The sequence below is a fragment of the Dermochelys coriacea genome, chromosome 17, assembly GCF_009764565.3.
Source record: "Dermochelys coriacea isolate rDerCor1 chromosome 17, rDerCor1.pri.v4, whole genome shotgun sequence".
In the NCBI taxonomy this organism is placed as follows: domain Eukaryota; kingdom Metazoa; phylum Chordata; order Testudines; family Dermochelyidae; genus Dermochelys; species Dermochelys coriacea.
This window is the reverse complement of record NC_050084.1, coordinates 4,417,368-4,438,231: the sequence shown is the minus strand read 5'-3', so window position 1 is coordinate 4,438,231 and position 20,864 is coordinate 4,417,368. Positions and strand designations below refer to the sequence as shown.

At 39.9% G+C, this 20,864-nt stretch overlaps 1 protein-coding gene across 5 annotated transcripts in view; it reads right to left on the bottom strand.

Annotated features, from left to right (window-relative positions):
• VPS53 (VPS53 subunit of GARP complex) overlaps window positions 1–20,864 on the bottom strand; it is a 90,140-nt gene that overhangs the window by 48,358 nt on the left and 20,918 nt on the right. For 4 of the 5 annotated variants that reach the window (XR_005289315.2, XR_006276197.1, XM_038375539.2 and 1 more), the window contains exons 5-8: window positions 10,761–10,847; window positions 10,348–10,463; window positions 8,973–9,092; window positions 2,487–2,565 (exon numbers count right to left, since the gene is read on the bottom strand). Coding sequence is in view for 3 of the 5 variants with exons in the window: in XM_038375539.2 (XP_038231467.1) it covers window positions 2,487–2,565; window positions 8,973–9,092; window positions 10,348–10,463; window positions 10,761–10,847 (402 nt within the window). In the remaining 2 variants the exon portion in view is untranslated. Of the gene's footprint in view, window positions 1–2,486; window positions 2,566–8,972; window positions 9,093–10,347; window positions 10,464–10,760; window positions 10,848–13,984; window positions 14,175–20,864 lie in introns of those variants that run through there. The other variant, XM_043499350.1, reaches the window with a different exon arrangement.

Genomic DNA, 20,864 nt, shown 5'->3' with positions numbered 1-20,864 from the left:
TACTTTTAGTTTCCTTTTGCCTCCACTGCTGCTGCCCCAGCTTATTGATGCTCAGTATCTAGCTTCTGGTGGATGAACAATGAAACATTTCTCAGCAACCTGCAGCAAAGCACAGCCAGCTCAGCACATCATTTTCATTAAGCCCTTCACTATACACAGAATAATTCTCTAAAGAATGATGACTAACAAAGCAATCCTGGGACAAGCAACCATGTTCCCAGCTGCACGGAGGGCCAAAATATAAAACAAAAATAAAAAGCAGACAGGAGCTGATCAAAGCTTCAACATTTAAAAAGTTATTTGATTGCTGGTCGATACTGGCCCATACCACAGCTTTACCGCAGAAGACCGCAAATATCACAGTTGCTTAGAAGCATCTTTAGTAAAATCCCACCCTCCAGTGGAGTTTCAAGTGGACACAGAGTTACTCTGTTCAGGGGCTCTTTCAAAGCCTCTCCATTGACTTCAATGAGCTTGAAGTAAGGCTGCCATTGTGCAATCCCTGTTCTTAAACATTTGTTGCGTTCCACCAGTGCAGTGATGGGCAAAGCGATCCCTATATTTGTACAAGGGCTTAGTAACATTTCTCAAGTGTTTCATGCAAGATGCTTTATAATACAAGGTAGTTATTCACAGAGAACTCTAGGTTTTGCACGAGGAATAAGCAAGAAGTAGTAAGCCAAGTCTAAGAATCGTTACATGCATGATCACCATCTTTTGCATCCCCATAGTGCCTAGCAGGCCAGTCCTGGCCCACTGTGGGAGGTGCAGAACAAAAAGACAATGCCTGTCCCAATTTTGTTACCTCTTATAAAAACTGTGGCCTAGATCTATAAAACAGTGCAGCTCTCCTGGTCTCAATAGAGCTATATCAGCTGACCCCAGCTGAGGATCTGACCCAAGAAGTGAATTTTTAAATTAAAAATAAGAGCTCTTTAAAGCAATAGTGACAACAGTGGTCAGAAGCCAGAGACTGGGGGGCTGTCACTGTGAAAGCTTCCTTTACACAGCCTTGCCATCACAATTCGATCACAACCTGCAACACACTTTAACTGCTCCTTACCAGGATCTGCTACTGCTATGATCTTTGATGTGGACTAACTGTCTCACTACAAGACTCATTTTGTTTCTGACAAATAAGCCAGATTTGAGCCCAGGCATCCAGAGAATGAAAAAATCTAGTACATTAACTGCACCTTCAGGTGCCCATTTCAAACATTAAAAGTAAACCATGAAACTATGGGACTCTATTGTATTCATGGGTCACATCCCTGGGCAATGAAACTGCACGTCTCTGTGTCTGTTTGTTCCTTGAAGAGACAAGTCAAATGATTTATTAGGTATATGGTCAAGGAGTAGTGGTGGTACTTTGGAAGACAGAATTAGCTCCTCCTGTGCAAGGAATCCAAATTCTCCACAGAGCAAGCAGTAATTCAAAATTATTGCTGGACTTCTGCTTCTTAGTATGCACGAACATACCAGCTCATTGCAGCACAGTGGGGTTTTCATTTTTATAGCGCTCCAGGGACTGGCAATGGGGAACAGACTAAGAATACTTAGACTAAGAATATCTAGACCATCCCTGACAGGTGATTGTTTAAGCTGCTCTTAAAAATCTCCAAGGATGGAGATTCCACAACCTCCCTAGGCAATTTATTCCAGTGCTTAACCACCCTGACAGTTAAGAAGTTTTTCCTAATGTCCTACCTAAACTACCCGTGCTGCAATTTAAGCCCATTGCTTCTTGTCCTATCCTCAGAGGTTAACGAGAACAATTTTTCCCCTCCTCCTTGTAACAACCCTTTATGTCCTTGAAAACTTAATCTTCTCTTAATCTTAATCTTCACCTCTCAATCTTCTCTTCTTCAGGCTAAATAAACCCAATTCTTTTTCTATCTTCCCTCATGGGTCATGTTTTCTAGAACTTTAAATCATTTTTGTTGCTCTTCTCTGGACTTTCTCCAATTTGTCCATATCTTTCCTGAAATGTGGTGCCCATAACTGGACACAATATTCCAGTTGAAGCCTAATCAGCGCGGAGTAGAGCGGAAGAATTACTTCTTGTGTCTTGTTACAACACTCCTGCTTAAAACATCCCAGAATGATGTTTGGTTTTTTTTGCAACAGTATAACACTGTTGACTCATGATCCACTACAACTCCCAGATCTTTTTCCACAGTACTCCTAGGCAGTCATTTCCCATTTTGTATGTGTGCAACTGATTGTTTCTTCCTAAGTGGAGCACTTTGCATTTATCCTTATTGAATGTCATCCTATTTACATACACTTACTTGATGGAAAAAACAGTAAGAAAAACTATACGCATTACACTAACACTCAGGAGACTAGGTTTCTTTCTAAAATATCTCCTAAAAGAAAAGAAGTCGCACATAGATCAAATAATAAATAAAAGCCCATGATGATTATATTTGACATTTCATTTGAACAAAAGACTGTTCATTAGAGGGAGAAAAAAGCCACAATACCTTTGTGCCCTGGGAAGGAAAAGCTTCTTCAAAATCTGCCAAGATTTGTTGTCCTAACTCATTTTGGGCAGCCTTTACCCTGCCAGAGAAAGAGCAAACAATTACTTTGTTCCTGGAATTACAACTAGTTGTTTTGTGTTTGAAATCTACAAATGTTGCCAAAACATGCTCTTCAGTCCAAGCAGCTAGATGAAAATACACAAAAACCTGGCATAGTTTAAAATAATATTCACATTATGTAGGAAGAAAAGGAGTACTTGTGGCACCTTACAGACTAACAAATTGTCTCTAAGGTGCCACAAGTACTCCTTTTCTTTTTGCAAATACAGACTAACACGGCTGCTACTCTGAAACCTGACATTATGTAGGCTATTTCATCAAAACTGGATCAGGTGGGATATTTTTTTTTTTGCTAAGTACATCTGGCTAACAAATTAGTGCTGTGACAATGTTTATTAAATTCTAATGGAAGAAATGCTTGATTCTAATCCCCCCCACTATAAATTAGTGCTGTCATTCTGGATCAGTTTTTCAGCTGGTATAAATAAGAATAGTTCTTTTAACTCCACTGGAACTATACCAGTTTACACAAGCAGACAATCTAGGCCTCTATATTCACGGGCACCATTGATATTTTAATTAAAAGTATATTTTTAATATATAAAAGGCTTCACAAAACCTCTGTTTCCAGAGTGGAATTATTCATAGCTCCCAGGTGAACTGACCTATTGTTAAATACCTCCATTTGAGTATCGTTTGGCTACAGTCACACATAAGTCCTTTATTTCTTTAGGAAAACGAAAGAGCTAGGACTAGAAGAGGGTGGAAATGTTTAAACAACTCAATCTTTTGTTTTTCTTTAAAGAGCCATATACAAGATCCATCTTTTGTTTGACTTAGCTGAGAGAACAAAGCTTCTAACTTTCAGAAATAAAAGTTGACAGGGCTTAATTGATTCTTTTAGAGAAATGGAAATGCCTACACATTCTGGAGCGTGCCAAAGTAAATAGTTAAGCACTTAAGTCCCTTTGCAATCCTTGAAACCTTCCATCACTTTTTACTGTACTGGAACTGCTTTAAGGACTAAAACTGATTATACAAAACAGTGGATTTTTCCATAGACACAGATCTGTTAGTAAGAGCAGTTGGGATTTTTTTTTTTTAAATGTTTATTGAGGGTGGATTTGGATTGTTTAAAAAGACCTTCCAGCCATATCTAAGAAGGATTTGCTTCTTTAATCTTCCCAGTTCAGTTCCAGCAATAGTTGAAATGCAACAAGAAGTGACAATAACAAAGTGGGATTCTTTAACTGTCGTTTTCCCTTAGGTGCTGAAATGCAGAAAAATCCATATCAGCAAAAATTACGGTGAGATTTTGTGTGTGTGTGTGTGTGTGTGTGTGTGTGTGTGTGTGTGTGTGTGTGTGTGTGTGTGTGTGTGTGTGTGTGTGTGTGTGTGTGTGTGTGTGTGTGTGTGTGTGTGTGTGTGTGTGTGTGTGTATTTAGGTACTGCTCTCACAATATGATCTGCTTTTCCCTGATTTACTTACATGGATCTTCCTTCAAAAAGCTTTCTACCTGCAATGTTGAATGCAATTCTCACTTATGTTCTTTGCTGTCCAGTGCTATTTGAAAGTTTAAACACTACTCCAGGTTCAGATCTACATTCATGCTTCTATTTTGTGGTCAAGCTTAGAGCTGGCTGAAATTTGGGATTTCCGTCTTCAACCAAATTTTGAAATTTCCTGAGAACTGGAAATTTTGAAAAAAAAAAAAATCCTTTTGGAAACACCAGTACAAGGTATTTCTGAAACAAAATATGTTCCCCAGAATGCCAGCTGCAGCTGACTGAAATTGACAAGATTCACATCAATGTCAGTCAGCTGTTGCCCAGACTGGCAGGGTCTATGGTTCCAGTGCAGCACTGCCATGCTGTACTGTAGACCCCAAGGCTTTTGGACTCCTCTAAGCCAGCTGCTTCCCAGGGCTGCCTGACTCTGTTTGGTCGGAACATTTCCAACCAGCTCTAGTCCAGATATTAAAGGAATTATATTAATATAATAAAACTATGGGGGGAAATTGTAGCAATAGAGAGGCCCACTTCATCAGACCTTACTCATGGGCATAACCCTGCTTAAGTCAGTCGAGTAACTCATGTGAGAAAAGACTATAGGATCAGACCTCTTGAACCTCAAGAAAAAAAACCTGTGGATTGAGAAAGCAGCATCTTTTAATGGACTAACAAACAATCAGGCTTTTGGCCTCAAAACATGTCTGGAGCCATGTGAATAAGACTTTATATGAACATGTGGACCTGTTTGCTGTAATTCCCGTTTCCTTAAGTTTGACAGGATACAGTAATATCAGCATTTGACTCCAGCTGAAATACAAAGTACAAAGGAACCTCAGAGTAGGAGAACTACTGGCTTCTAAAAAGCTGAACGAATTAAAGAGGCCCTGTCAAGTAGTTATAGACCCAACTTTGGGATTTGTTGTTCTAGGCACTAATTCAGAAAAGTACTTAAGGATCTGCTTAACTTTAAGCAAGTGAGTAGCCCCAATGACTGCTCATATGATGAAAGTCATGCGTGTGCCTTGCTGAATCAAAGCTTTAAAAGGGGTTTTAACGAAATGTAACGCAAACAGAAATCTCTTCCTTCTAAAAAAGAAGTCAAGGATGACTGGTGTGATACTTTATTTAAACATTCCCCTCATTGTGACAAACTCAAAATATTAGTACAGGGAAACAGGAAGTGAGTGAGGCCTCAGTCTTGCTACACTTACACATCTGAGTGACTTCACTCGTTTAGGCAGTCCCAGGCCTATTTGCATGTGTAAAACAGAGCACGCGTTTAAGCGTTTGCAAAACTACGGCCTTGTCTAGTTTCAGTGCCCAAGCTGAAATGCAAAGATGAAACCAATAGCATTGATGGTGAAACATAAATAAATTAAAAATTTCAGCAGTTTTAGCCATTCCAGATGTTGCTAGTTTAACTCAGTTTTGGAGGTTTATCAATGCTAATTTTATGCTGACAACATCCCTTTACCTGATTCCCAGCAAGTGCTGTGACCGCCACAAAGCAACCACCTTGAACCTAAACAACACTGACTGGGCATTTTGCTATGGCAGCTCGCACATGCCTTCAACTTTTGGCTACATGTATATTAGCAAAGGCTTTGTTTCTCTCCTACCCCTCTACTTTTCTTTTCTTTTTTAAATAACTTTACTAAGTTTCAAACAACAGTAAATTACTAGAAACCACAATTCCTTTTGCCAAAGCTACCAGAAATATTAGACTTCTCCTGGCAGCCTCCTGAGATAAAAAGAGGCTGAACTAGCCTGTTTTTCTGTGGTAGATTTATAATTATGTCTCTTCTAAATATTTTCCAGGCTTTTTCCCCCCTCACTATCTGCAAATCTTTTTAAACCATTTTCATGGGTGGGTTTCTCACCACTAATTATATCCTCCCTCCGCAGATAGAAACAGAGCAGAAATGAGAGATAACAGTATCTCTGTTTACCGTAATCAGCATCCTTTAATACACCATATAAGTAGTTGTTTTAAGAAGCATGGCTGGAAAAAATATCAGCTGAATTTGAATGCAAAATCTGATGCTCAATAGATCTATATAAAGCATCGGTACAAGAACCTGAATAGAAGAGGATCCAGTCAAATCTCTTATAAGCACCTGGTGAGTTACTTACAAAGGACTGTAGAAATACAACAGTCAAATGACATACAATTAAGTTTGGCAACATCAAGCAGCAAGAACTTAAATTAAAACCATATTACTTGCGAAAATCCACCCAGTAGGGTTCAGCTGTCCCTTTTCTTTCTCAAGTTTTCACATTTGGCTTCATCTCATTCACTCTGAACAAGAGAGCTAGTCAAATCGTGATGTAGCAATTTAACAAATAAAATATTCAAATTATTATTATTGTTGTTGTAGTTCTTCATCCAACTCTACTTTTAAGAGGCATTGTTTGATTTCACAAACATGTAAGGCCCCTCAACCCACTTTGGGTTGCATTGATTGTTAATCCAAAGAACAAATGAACAGGTACACCAAAAACAATAACTTGAAGGATGAAAACAGTGCTAAAGCTAAGCAAATCTTCTTCAATGTTACGTTAATAATTAAAACACTTCCAAGCAAGAAAGAGAAAAGAAATGAAAAATCCAAATCACGCTGGAATATGGACACGTGTAGTCAACCTCAGGTCAGATATTACAGAACAATAAATCATTTCACAGTAATTTGCTGCCTGTCAAGTACTAACGAGATCCTAGCAACATGTTGGGTGTAGCTCTTCTTTCACCCCACAAACAACCACTTCTAATTTTACCAGATGGTGTGTCTGTAACTGTCTAAACAGAGAAAGAAAAATCCCACAAACAGGATCTTAAAAATAGTAAGAACAGACTTTCCCTATGCTTCTAATAGCCTTGTCTTAGAGAGGCAGTAAAACAGAGAAAGATTTTCTTCCCGGCCCCTGCCAGATTTTGTGGTAGGACATGATACCAGTGTGTCTTTTACTGGTATTATGAAAAGTTTTCATTTTACAGTCCAAGCCACTGTAAAATAAATGGCTGCACATTAGAAAAGAAACCATGGGACAAATTCTGGCTCACTGCATAAGCAATTACACATATTAGATGCAAAAGCAGCATTAACGCGTGGCTGTGTAATGGCTAGCAAGAGTCTCATCCACAGCTCCCTGCTCCCAGCGGATTGGTACTGTGAAGAGCAGGAGTAATGTAGAAGAAAAAGGGCATGCTTTCTATTTCTGGGGTACAGCACATACATGAACCATGGCCTTAATTCAGCAAAGCATTTAAGAATTTGCTTAAAACTCACTGGATTATGATGAAGCTTAAGCAAGTGCTTGAAGTTAAGCCTGTGTTTAAGGGCTTTGTCAAACCAGGGCACATGCCTGTTGTTCCCAGTGTTTCCATAGACTGAGGTGAGCAGTACTGGGTGGAACACATGCATCCCCACTGGGTTTTCTGGAAGAAGGGTCAGTGCAGTACAGAGGAGCTGCCAGATTCTGCCTCTATGTTTTCGGTGTTCAAACACACCAAAGCAATGACATCAATATTGCATGCAATCCTATACTGCCTTGGACAGCTAGTTCCTTTCGCTAGGAAGGACGCCATCGAAAGCCATTCTAAACTCTATCTGCAGAGCTCTGCCAAGCCCCTCTCCTATACCAAGCCCCCTCTTTGATATCTGAGAATGGCAGTCACATGCACGCAAAAAGCAAACATTAGGCTAAAGACTACGAGTTCACATTACTATGAAAACACTGACAGTCCATCCCCTGCATGAACGCTAGCAGCACACTTTTAATTCCATTTTTTGGATCTGCCTTTAGCACCGTCTCAGGAAGTTTTGTACACAGTGTGGTTCATTTTAACCCCCCCCCCCCCCCAAGAAGTGAGGGGATGGTAAAACATGCTAGCTGTCTCCTAGCCATTTTCTCAGCCCCATCTTCAAATTCCCAACTGAAGCCATCCCACCCCAAGAACGCCTGGGTGGGTCACTCAACACGGATGCTTAATCAGCTAGAAGGGGGTGGTATTGGGTGACAAGATACACTGCTAATTCAGGAAGAGACTAGAACCAGAGATCAAGGCTGAGTATCCCATGCAGGAGTGCAGAGAAAGACCACAAGCTCAGCTCACTAGTTTGGATTGTGTTGTTCAATCGATTCCAGAAAAACAGCACCATGACCAAACTGGGTGAAAAAGTTTCATAGCAGAACCAGGCACGTTTGTCCATTTATTTTTTTCCTGGATGGGGTGGTTGCTGCAAACCTCAATTGCTGAGCTCAGAGCCAAGTGGGGTCAATTTCAGGTGGAAGCCATACAAAACTCAGTAGATTCAGAATAGCCTTGTTTGGTTATTTTGAGGAAAATAAAGTGACGACTCCAGCTGCAAGAACCAATGGGACTCAGACACGCATGAAGTTCTAGACTCAACACTATGAGGAAAAATTTCGCCCTGACTTAAGCTCTGTGCAAATCCATTGAAGTCAGGTGGAAATTAGGGCAGAAACTGGCCCCGAGCATTATTTTGTTTTAAATGTACACATCTTCTACTTTGTGTTATGCTTCCGGGCCAAAGTAACAAGGCTAAGAAAGTGGTGGAAAAGATCAGCTCTGGGTTTATTACAAATATGGATTCATATGAGGTCACATAAAACGATGTTACTGTAAATAAATTAATTACTGTGCCTATTAAAAGCCAAGCAATGGGAAGCCCAGGTCATTTGTGACTTGTATACATATTAATCATTGTTATGAATAAAATGGACTGTTAGAGATGAACCAGTTGCATCCAATTTTAAACTATGCATTTTGGCCCGATATAAATCGCAAAGAATGTATCCAGCCTTTAAATTCTTGGAAAAGTTACCCTGTGCAATGCATTTTAACTTCCTTTCCCCACAGGCATGTGAAGGGCACAAAGACTGATCTTTTACCTTTCGGAAAGCTGTCGTATCTGTGGAATCCCCATATATTTGTTGAAGTGCTCTAACACATTCACAACACCTTGCAGGAGATTGGCAACCTCACCGTACTGTCTCCTCCTGGTCATAGCCCTGAAGAGGAAATCAGAGATTTTAAAACCAGGCTCAGGGTAAAGGGCAGATCTTGGGTGGCAATTCCATAGATTACCTCATCCTTCTCTGGGTCACAGCAACACATACTGAAATTTATTTTTCTAAAATACACAAATGTTCATTAAAATTCCACTGCAGCATTAGAATTTGTTTTAACTGATGCTAAAATAAACGGAGACAGCATACATCTAATAATACTTCAAAAACACAGACGTCAAAAGTAACTCTTGGCAAAGAACATGTAAACTACCGAATGCATCAACTTAACAGTATGGGTTTGAAAGCAATAAATGTTATTTTGCCATACTGACCCAAATCAAGCTATTTCTCATCCCAGAAGAGTACGGAGTTAAAGCCTCACAGGGAAGAGAATTATAATGAAAAGCTGTTGGCCTTGACTTCATTGTTAATGTCTTTCATGAGCAAATGATGGAAAAGTCAAATTGAATTATTTCTTTTTCTGCATTCTTCAGGCTCTGTACAGCTGGGAAGGCTGGGTTTAAACTATAAGTGCCTAGAAACATGAGGTTCTCTGCAGCAAGTTGAGTAATTCACTACCATGCAAACCAGGCCTAGCCCTTGTCTTGCAACTTTCCAGTTGATTGCAAAACTCATCTCATCAACAAGTAAAACCTGTGGATTGCCCCAGCAGCAAGCTCCTCAAGCAAACCAACTAGAGACTACTACTGATAAAGCATAGTTTCAAAATGCAGGCAGAAGAGAAGAACTGGGTTCCCTTCGCTTGAAGGGCCATTAAACATACTTCATAATTTATGTAACAGCACGTGCACACAGTAGTGGTGGGCACCTTAGAAATGCAAACAACTAAAGAAATAGATAAATTTCACTAATCTCAAATATCACTTAAGGGATGCTCTAATTTGTAAAGCCCACACTCAGAATTAGGACATCCAACTGAATGGAACAACATTATTCACGAACATAGCAACTATGATCCTCTAGTGCTGATTATCAGTGACACGACTCAAGAGTCCAAGGGTGCAACAATAGATCCTATGCATATGGGACAGGGATTTCAGGACCTACCGGGTACATGCAGAAAGGATCTGCCAAAAGAATGTATAATAGCCATTGCCAATTCTGTGAGTGCATGGTCTCTGGAAGAATAAGAATTGGCTAATGCAGAACTATTCAGAATGCCGCCCAGTACTCCACAATACAGTTGTAGAGCCCCATATTTATAAAAGCGCCCATGAAAGTTCCTGTGGCTTACTCAAGTGAATCCACACCCCCTGCCAGCATGTGTAGGTGATTGAGGGTAGTGATGGAGGTGGTCAGATGCCGTTTGGCATGATCTAGTTGCTTGATATCTCGTGTGATTTCTTTAACCTAGGGATTAAAAACAAGAGTGATTAAACATCCATGCCACCACAGCAAATTGTAAGGAGAGGATGTGATGGGCCCTGTCCTCTCTGGAATTGGAATCCTGCTAGCTTCTACAGCCACATTAACATAGGGACAAGGGTTCAGAACCTACATACAGCATGTAGAACTAAAGCCAGAATGAACTCTCCATAGCATGTGCTACCAATATGCGACCATTATGGTGGACAAACCACAAATGTTGCGAACAAAAAAAAAAGATCTCCCACTCCCTTTAAAGGCCAGGAAGAAACTGCCACTCACCATTTGCTCTGATTTTTCCGCCTTGTCTTTGATATCTTTAATCTTACCAAAGAGTTGCTGAATGGCTTTTTGGGCCTCCTCAAGAGCCTGAGAGAGAAGGAAAAGATTCATACTCAGTTTCCATCATCAAAGGAACTATACGGTTGCTCCCTAGTGCAAATTTTGTAACATTTTTACAACACATAACATTCAATCCATATATCAGAGGTCAATATACAATTGTATTGTCCCAAGGTTTAACAGAAAGACCTGAGACAAGGAATTTTTCCCAAGACCTTTTCAAAATAAATTGGATAGGGTTTTATTCTTTGTGGTCGATGGCTCAATATGAATTTTATAACAGGACTCTAAGTGCCTGAATTAAGAGCTCCAAGAGTTTGTCTCTATGGATTACAAACTGGAAAGTCATGATATTTAAGAAAACCAGAATATTTTGCACCCATCTAGTGAAACTGAAAAGACACTTAAAACCTCCACCGATCCACATGTTTACAGTGGATCAGGAGAAGAAAATATCTACTCTACCAAAAAAAGTGATAATGAAAAAGATGCCATCAATAGAAAAAGTATCAAGTGAGTTACCTAGGGGGACAGAGAAACTGAACTTGCCATGTTTGCTAAATGAATAAGTCTCCCAAATGAAGGGGGAAGGAGGCTGTGTGTTTAACACACTGGCCTAGGTTCAGGAAATGTGTGTTTAATTCCTGGCTTTGCCATAGACTTCTACTTCAGTGTCTCTGTGGCTCAGTTCCCCATCTATAAAATGGGGATAATATTTAAATATAAAATTCTTCTATCCCTTATAAGTCTTGTTTAATTAGAATGTTGGCTCTTCAGAGCAACACTGTTTCTTCCCAGATGTACTTACAGCACCTAACACAATCAGGGGAGGTGTTGGTTCCGGGCTGTAGCTAATACTGTCATACAAATAATAAATAAAATGAAACCGCCCCCCCCCCGGTCCAATGCACCAAAATCATGCTACATGGCACTATAACAGAGAAACAACAAAAGGAGTGCAGCCCTCAAGGAGAGTGAGATTTGTGTAGCCCAGAGCGAGGCATACAGCAACATAGGGAAACTATTAAGAACACATCAAGCACATTGAGGCGCTCTCGTTTCCAGGTTCCCGTTCTGTTTTTGTAAGTAACACAGTGCGATACTGACAGATATGAGGATGCATGGCAATCTGTAGAGTGGCTCCTGGTTTTTTTTTTTGTTTTTTTTTTGTTTGTTTTTTTTTTAACGACAAAGCTTGAGTTCTGACAGCAAAGGAAAGAAACAGCCAGCATAAAAACCCAGGACTGCCCATAAGTTTTAGATTTAAAAAAACAAAACAAAAAACAAAAACAAACCATGTTTTATTTTTACAAAGCCGCTTAGATGCTGAACCTGGGTTACAACCACCTCCTAATCTAAACTCACATAGTGCCTCGTGTCTTACAGAACTTTCCCAGGATCTGCACTGTAATATTACATAGGGAAAGTCATCATACTTTGTCCATTGTTTCAAGGAAAAAGTGTGGTGAAATATTAAAAACGTTAATAGCGAAAGGAGAGAAATTTCTCCTTTCCTTTCTTCCATGTTTCTCAGAGATTTCCACAGTGGGAAATATGAGCAGAGGCAGACAGAGCAACAGCTTCTTTGCAGGGTAAGAACAAGATTCACAGTCAAGCTCCTACATTAGCATCTCGGAGAGAGAGAGGACAGCATTCTCATCTGTACCATTGCTACAGTTAAGGGTGAGAGAGCACTTCAACTACAAACCTGTTTGCAGACATTTATAAAAATCAGCTGTAAAAATTTGCTTCCAGCCACATTATGATTTAATCACATTTGGGAATTTGACTAGACAAATTGAATCCACCATGGTATGGTAACTCTGTAAAGTGAATACTGCGTATATGCAGTAAGGGACCAATTCGTACACCACTGAAATCAACAGAAAGACTATTTGACTTCAACAGAGCAGGATCAGGCCCTAGTGAGCTCTAAGAACTTTTAGTTAAGATTTTAAATACATCTGTACATGCGTCTTATGCAAAACAAGTCACCTGAGGACAACATCCTCAGCCAGCATAGACATTGATTCACACCAGTGAGGAAACTTGCCCTGTACACTGAGCAGCTGGTTTCAATAGCATCTCTCCCAAATCTTTTCTTGATCACTGTGCTAGATAACCAATTCTTTGCTTTCAAAGCATTGTGCGTTGTTCTGTAATGAAGTGCATCCACCATTTGTTGGCCTAAGTTATCCAGTTCCTTTCGCATCTGATGGTGATTGTAATGATGTGCTATCTGCAATTCCATCATCCTCTGCAGACCTGAAGGGCTCATTTACAACAACTTCATTCAAATCATTCCTATTTTCACACCCTCCCTCACTTAAATTCCCTTCCTTCATAAATCACACTTCTGCCAAAGGCCTGAAAGCATCTGCTCTTTCTCCAAAGAAGTGCTAGCAAAAAAGATAAGAATAAACCTAAATGGAAAACTCAAAAGTTATGCAATGAAGGAATGTAAAACCCCACATCTGTCACTTTGCTTTCAATTCCAGCCCTCCATCTGTGGACTCTAGGGCACGACCTTATCTACATACTTATCTGTAAAAGTCCTTAGCCTTACTGCGGCTGTATTACAGGGGTAATACCAAGGCTCAGTCTGTGTTGAGATCTGTACTCTAAACACAAGTACTCTGTACTCTAACATTCTTCTGTTTCACATTTTAATAACTGAATTTGGTTTCCAAATCTGGCACAATAGCTCTTCCAAAGAAAACTGCTTTTTCTATGTCTTGATCTCTCATGAGTTGGTATTAAATTTATGTTCAAGTTATAGAACTGAAATTTATGTGTGCACCTGCTGTTGAATTGTATTTATGGTTAGAGTTTCATCCGTATCTGGTTGTTCAGGAGAAGGGTGGCAGTAAGTGGGCTGCAGATTGTGAAGAGGAGGCAGCTGAAGCTGAGAAGGGGAACAAAAAGGTGCTTGTACATGGGTTGTTGAATGACTTACCTGCTTCTTTTCCTTGATTTTGATATCTTGTTCTGATAGGATATGCAACCTAGCAATCTCAGTTCAAAGATCACACACAAAAAATTAGTTGAATATATAAAATTATGCACAGAGGTGGAAGTGTTTGCTTGAAAACCTCCTTATGATCATGCTGAAAACATTAAGTATCTTTTGTTGATTCACTGTTGTAGGTAGTTCAATATCTCACCATAAGGAAAGTGGGAATGACTCTCGATAGACAGAGGGCTGGATTTTGTGTGATATTTTCAGTTTCTTACATGAATAAGACCAAACCACACAAAGGAAGCAAGTTTAAACCCCAACACAACTGGTGTGAATTGTGTTTGGAGTGTATGTGAGGGGGAGAAAGCCACCTGATTGGATGCCCTAAAACCGATCTGTGAAGTAATTCAACACATAAGCCCTTTCCATCTTGATATCATCTCCATCCCCAGCTCCCTTTGTCTTCTGCTGTTAAGCTTCTAATCATCCCCCTTTTTATATCAAATCCCATGAGCAAGGATATTATTGTAACTACATACTCCTTGAAAAAACAAATAAATTTATCAAAATCTTGTGTTTCCAAGATCAAAAAGGAAGACCAAGTTGGCAGAAGGATTTCCCCTCCCCTTGCTGGAATGGTTTTTTACTTTTTATAATAAAATGTGACTAAGCTGGAGAACATTTTTTAATTCACTTTCCAGAGGGGAAAAAAAGGTCTCATCGGAAGTATCAGAATCATGTGAGCATTAACTTTTATCTATTTAACGTCCCTTAGCCAATCATCCAACACATTCAGTTAGTGAAGTGAACGTACATCCTACGGAGATAGTTGCATTCTTCATCTGCAATGGACATCTTTTTTTTTGGCTTAACTACTCATGTGTGAGAGAGGGAGAGAGAGTTTGGCTTTTAGCACTAGTTTCTTTTTATAATAAAATCTTGCCTTTTATTCCATATCCATTCCAAAGCATGTGGATTAAAAACAAAACTAAAGAATTCTCTCTCCAAGTTATTTAACCATAGTCTCTGTATAGGTAACCAGATCCCTACTTCAGCTATTAAACAGGCCAGTACCAAAGTGATGCTCTTGCATATTCTGAGACTTGGATAGGCCTGTAAAAAGTCAACTCGAAGTCCTTCACAGAGGCCAGTTGTTACATTTCCTTTTGTTTCAGCACAGCACTGACTGCTACCACTAACTGGTATTTCAAGCCAAGAGGGATGTTGAAAACAGAGCTCTAAATAGAGAGATACAGAGGCCAGATCTGGCCAAGAGATGAAATTAGCTCCCACAGAAGCACCACCGCTCGATTACTCCATTCTTATCCAAAGCAGAGGCACTGTCATGACACTTGTTTAGACCTTGGACCACCCAAAACAAATTTAGCCTTCAGGGACAGGTAATTCTTTGGTATGAGATGCTAAACTGAGCTCCATTCAGAGCCTCATCAGTGGCTAACATGGGGGATGGGCAAACACCAATGACATTTCACAATGAAGTTAAATGAGAACCCCAGTGCATTAACTGACAGACGCCTGTGCTTAGTACAACAGGTTCTAGACATTCAAGGTTGCACACAACCTATTGCAAGGTACACAATATTTGCTCTAGATATGCTTTATAAAGAGCTTTTGTATCTAGTTTTATGGGAAAGTCCTTTATTTTTTATTACAAATATCAAAAGATTTTTTCTTGCCCTTAATTACTAATCAGTGTTTCTAAAAGTCTTTTACAGCATCATATAAAACCAGGATTTGCCTCATTTACTCAAAACTGAGTAGCACCTTACTCTGCAGATAGTCCAGCTGTGGCTATTCAAAACAGTACAATGCCACTCAATGTGAGTACGATATCAGAATCCAACCCTTACCTGTGAAAGGGCCATTGCACATGGGTTACACTTTCATTATTAAAAATTCACAGACCAAAAAAAAAAAAAAAAAAAGCTTCAATAAACTGAAGTATCTATCAATTATTTAAGAGAATTTTGGCATTTTCTCAAAAATCATACAAGGTTAGAAAGCCAAAAATTCCATATTTACATTATAATAAGAGGACAAATATTAGAAGGCAGGAAAATTCACAGCTACCCAAGCCACCTTAATTCTGCCTTCACCCCCTGCCAACATCCCATCTTGCACACAATCGCATCTTGCATCTAACATGGAGGTATTTTGATAAAGGTTGCTTTGATACAAGTTTTTAAGAAGTTGGCAGCTTGCCATAAGGTGACCTCTGCAAAGCACATTACCAATGAATGTGTGGCTGGTGATTTAAAGCTGTAGAGTACTATGCGAGGTCTAAGCAGTATTGCTCGCCATCAGTCTCCCGAGTTAAAGATTGCTTTGTTATTTTTACTCTATGGTACTTAGACAAAATATATGGTGTTGGAATGACAAGTTTCTCTTTGAAGTCCTGTCCACTTCAGTTATCAAAAATAAATGGAGAAAGCAGTGGAAAAAAATAAAAATAGCCAGACCTCTCTCTAAAAAGTTAACCATTAGGGTCCTGATTCTGAAAGTGGTTTCATGCATGCTTAACTTTGCTACCGTGAATAACCCCAAGTTACTCTAGCTCAAAGTTAAACATGTGCATAAGGGTTAGCAGGACCGGGGGCTACCAGAGGTTCTTTTCTAAAGATCTGAAAAGGCAACAAGAAAAGGGCCAGCATCTCATACTAAAATTGAAATCTATTATCAAACTTCTGGTAAGACCTGGTTGCTATCAGGAGATGGTGAAAGGAAAGGAGGGCTACCCACCCTTCAGAATCAGGATCAGCTAGCCTTACTCCTGCCAAATTTGCTATCCACTGCTTGTCTCTTGGGTGGGATTTTCTATAAACCATACATCAAGGCTTACTTGTAACAGTATGAAGTTATTGAAAAACTCAACAGGATCAGTCCAGAGAAGTGAGGAGCACCTACACTATATTTTATTGAAATGCTATCCTGTTCAGTGATAACTAGTTTTTAAAGCATGGACTTAGACAGAGAATGTAAGAACAGTAGTATTCTCCTGGGTTTGACCCCCGCCTCCAATGTGCACTCCCAGACCTCCAATCATCTCTCAAGGTTATTTCATTTGAAGGACAGCATTTCTAATGTGTTCTGCAAAAAAGTGCATGATGTGCTGATGCTTTAACTGTCACTGCAGAGTCTCAGGCTTGCATTTGTCCTTGGTTTGATCCCAAAGAGTTTGATTCCAGAGAAGAACAAGATGGTGGGGGATACAATGTCATCTCAGTTCATAGGGGGTTTATAATAAAAATCCCCATTCATGGAGATAAAAATATCTCCCTTCCATTTCATCTCAGTGGGATGAAAATATCCCCAATCACGAACATGGGAGTACCCGTAATAAATTACCAGTCAACTCACAATTACTAAACACCAAACACTTGTTGCATCATATTTTATTCTCAGAAAAAGCATAGCCCCTGAAAAGAGTTTCTCCCTGCTCACGTACAATAGATTCTCTCTTTCATACTTCTGGGATACCCCAGCTCCTCTTATTTCAGAAATGGGACAAGAAGCAATAAAAGAACAGAATGTCAAATATTTAAACAGGGGAAAGCTTTAGAATCAAAGTGGTTTATGTTTGAAAAAATACTTCTCTTGATTATTATTTTGTACTTCGTTGGAGATGGAGCATTGAAGCCAATGGCAAGTTCCAAAGCTAACAAATTGTCATTGGAATGCTGACCAAACTAAACCAGGATTTTGCCCGCTGACACTTTAACAGCCAAAAAAAAAGGTCAACAGCTACTATCATGTGGTGCCAGCATCTGCTACTTTTACCTACTTAAGGGCTCTGGAGAGTCATAGTTTGGACAACATGAGCTCTGGCTCTGTTTTATGAATTAAAGAACTCTGGTCTCCTGCTGTTTTGCTGAATAACGTGGTTGGGATGTGGGGGAAGAGAAGAGACAGGAATAGCAGCTGGTATTCGGTTTAAGTTTTATACGGCAATTTTTAGAACAAGGTACAAGTTTCCAAAACTGTAAATCATAGAATATCAGGGTTGGAAGGGACCTCAGGAGGTCATCTAGTCCAAGCCCCTGCTCAAAGCAGGACCAATCCCAAATTTTTGCCCCAAATCCCTAAATGGCCCCCTCAATGATTGAACTCACAACCCTGGGTTTAGCAGGCCACTGAGCTATCCCTCCGCCCAACAACAACAAAACTTGACAATGTTGTAAATTTCAGGAGCACCAGTACGAAGTGAAATTGCTAATAAATATTGATTTGATTTGTTAACGCTTACTTCAAACCCCTTTATTTACCCCTTAAAACATAACCGTCAAACAACACAGTAATAGCTCTGAATGATTCAATGGTGCCGGGGGGCTGCATATTACTTTTTGACCTAGAAAAACCTACTTAATTGATGAGCTCTGTGAATGTTTAGCATTTTTTTGTACCTCTGAAATTTTTTAAAGTTAAGAAGAGATAACATTTCGCTCAGACACCCACAGAAACCTGCCAACAGAAAAACTGTGTGAAAACCTGTTCCACGCTTTTTAAGTCTTGGGGCACCATTTGGTAGTTTAGATGTAAAATTTGGTGTTGGCACAAAATAAAGGTTTGGTTTGCTTGACAAAGCTTAACAACATTTTCATGAAGCTTTGTTCTGATGATGATGATGATGAAAACAGTTTGTTTGGATTTAAACCGTCTGCCTGTAGCAACTGAAACCAAAATGTTGCAGTATTTGGTTAGGGCATAAGGAGGAGAGTGAGAGACTGACCACAAACACATACACAATGAAAGATAACACTGTCTGAAAAAGATTTGTTTACTTAGAGCAAATCCACCCTTAAAACACTGCATCAGTGCAGCTGCACCACTGTAGTGCTTCACTGAAGACGCTCTAAGCTGATGGGAGAGCTCTCTCCCATTGGCATAGTTAATCCACCTGCCTGAGAGGTGGCAGCTATATCACCGGGAGAAGCTCTCCCACCAACATAGCGCTGTCTACACAGGGGGTTACGGTCAGTATATCTATGTTGCTCAGGAGCGTGAAACTGGTATATGTCAAGAGGGTAGACCAGACCTCAGTATTGTTATAAGTAACCATATGATCACTTTGAGTATAGTCAGTTTCATTGTTTCCCCTTGTTAATGAGTTGGTTTTGGGTGTTTTGCCTAGCAAAGAAGTACAGAAAAACATTTTTAAGAGATGAAAATGTGATTGTAAAACCATAACTGGCAGGGGAAGTCAGGCAGTACCCGACACTACTGACTTTTTTTTTTTTTTTTTAAAAGATCAATTCAACTTTGAATTGTTGGGTCCCTTTAAAACCAACTTTCTTGCCATTTATGGCAATTAAAGGATGTCCTAGCACTTATGTGCGGGAGTAGGGGTGTTACCCATAGCATCCTACCTGAAATCCAACACAGGGAATTACGCTCTACCTGTCTGAATTCCTCTTGCAGTTCCAAGTTGACAGGGTAGTCATCTTCACCTCCACCCTAAAAATGAGGGCAGAGTTGCTGTGCTCTATTGAACAGCTGCCACTTTCTACCAATGACATGGCGACATTTCAGCGGTGGGTGCAGTGATTTCTGAACACCCCCTACCGACCCTTCCAGGGCTGTCGTGGAGCTCAATATTTAGGGGTTTGGAAATCCTCAGAAAAAAGGAACTATATGAGGTCTGTGCACTATTTCAGAACAATGTTTCACTGGGGATAGAAAAAATGTGCTGGGATAGGTTGCTTGCTTAGGAAACTTTAGGCCTGAGGGCCACTAGGATCCACTTTGTTCTGTCCCCTCGAGTAATAATGGTTAAAATACTTAGATGACTTCCATACGCTGATGGCGTGAAGTAAAAACTTGCTGGATTTATTTGCTTTTAGCTAATATACATTTCCACTGGATGTTATTACTCATATTGGAAAACTGCCCAGCGATAAGTATTTTATAGACACTTGACACATCTGCCCAATTTCTTAAAAGTCCAAATGTATCCTTCATGTTACAAATTGGGCTGTGGTTGGGATGCTGAGAGCTTTGAACTTCTGGAAACCTCCCCGTTCTCAACTGCAGAGAGTTAAGTCTTCTTTCATTCCTTGCCACACTTACAATTGAAATCAATGAAAACCTCAAGCATAGTTAAAAATAAATTCCCATTTAACAACCCAAAAGAGTCTCAGCTGCAGCAGTTTCAAAGAGACTTTTGTATACTGTGACCACGCTAACAATTTCTTCCATTAAGGTCTCATACCTGCGAGTCCCTCCAGTTTGAGAAATGGCAAAAAAATACTCTGTTAGGATTTCATGTTAGAGGATGCTGTCAGAGTTGCATCAAAGATAAACCCAATCTAGGATTAAGTTGCTCTGAAATATAGTCAAGCCTCAGGAAAACAAGAGCATGGTTTGGAGAAACTCTGAGCACTTATTTCTTATGCCTACAATTTATTCTGCTGAAAGCCTCCACTTCAGCCTCCACACACAAACCCTTCATAACTTAGTACATGGTCATGTCTAGGAAAATAGGTTGTATTGGAAAACGCGTTGGCTAATATGCATTAGCAGACATGATTTTAAACATGACATTGTACCTCCCGTGGACTCAGTTGATCACCTTTAAAACATGTTAGCTGGCTGTAGGTGACCCAGGCTCACTCGCCCAGGGCTCGTCTTCGCAAGTAGATTAACTGGAGTAACTATAGTGGAATCAGCTATTCTGCTATAGCTGTGCTGGTCATTTTCACCAAGTAGACAAGCCCTTAGGGCTTTATCACTGCAGTACCTGATCCTAGTAGCCCTCTCACCACTAGGAACGACCACAACCAATTTGACATGGTTTTGAAAGGTTTTAGTCAGCCTACACATGCTCAAACACCACGTATTTTCCTAGTTTAGACAGGACCTAAGAGTTCCAAATGCAAATAATTTCAGCCGCTTTAAAAAAAAAATCAAAAAAAAAATCTAAGATTCCCCAATCTGGGGCATGCCCTGTTACTGCTCACTACACCGGGATATGTACTACTTCAAAATATTAACTCTCTCCCCTGCCCCTTTGAGAGATATTTGGCTGTACCCCACAAAAACCTGCACAGTCAATCTATGGGTGGAGGGAT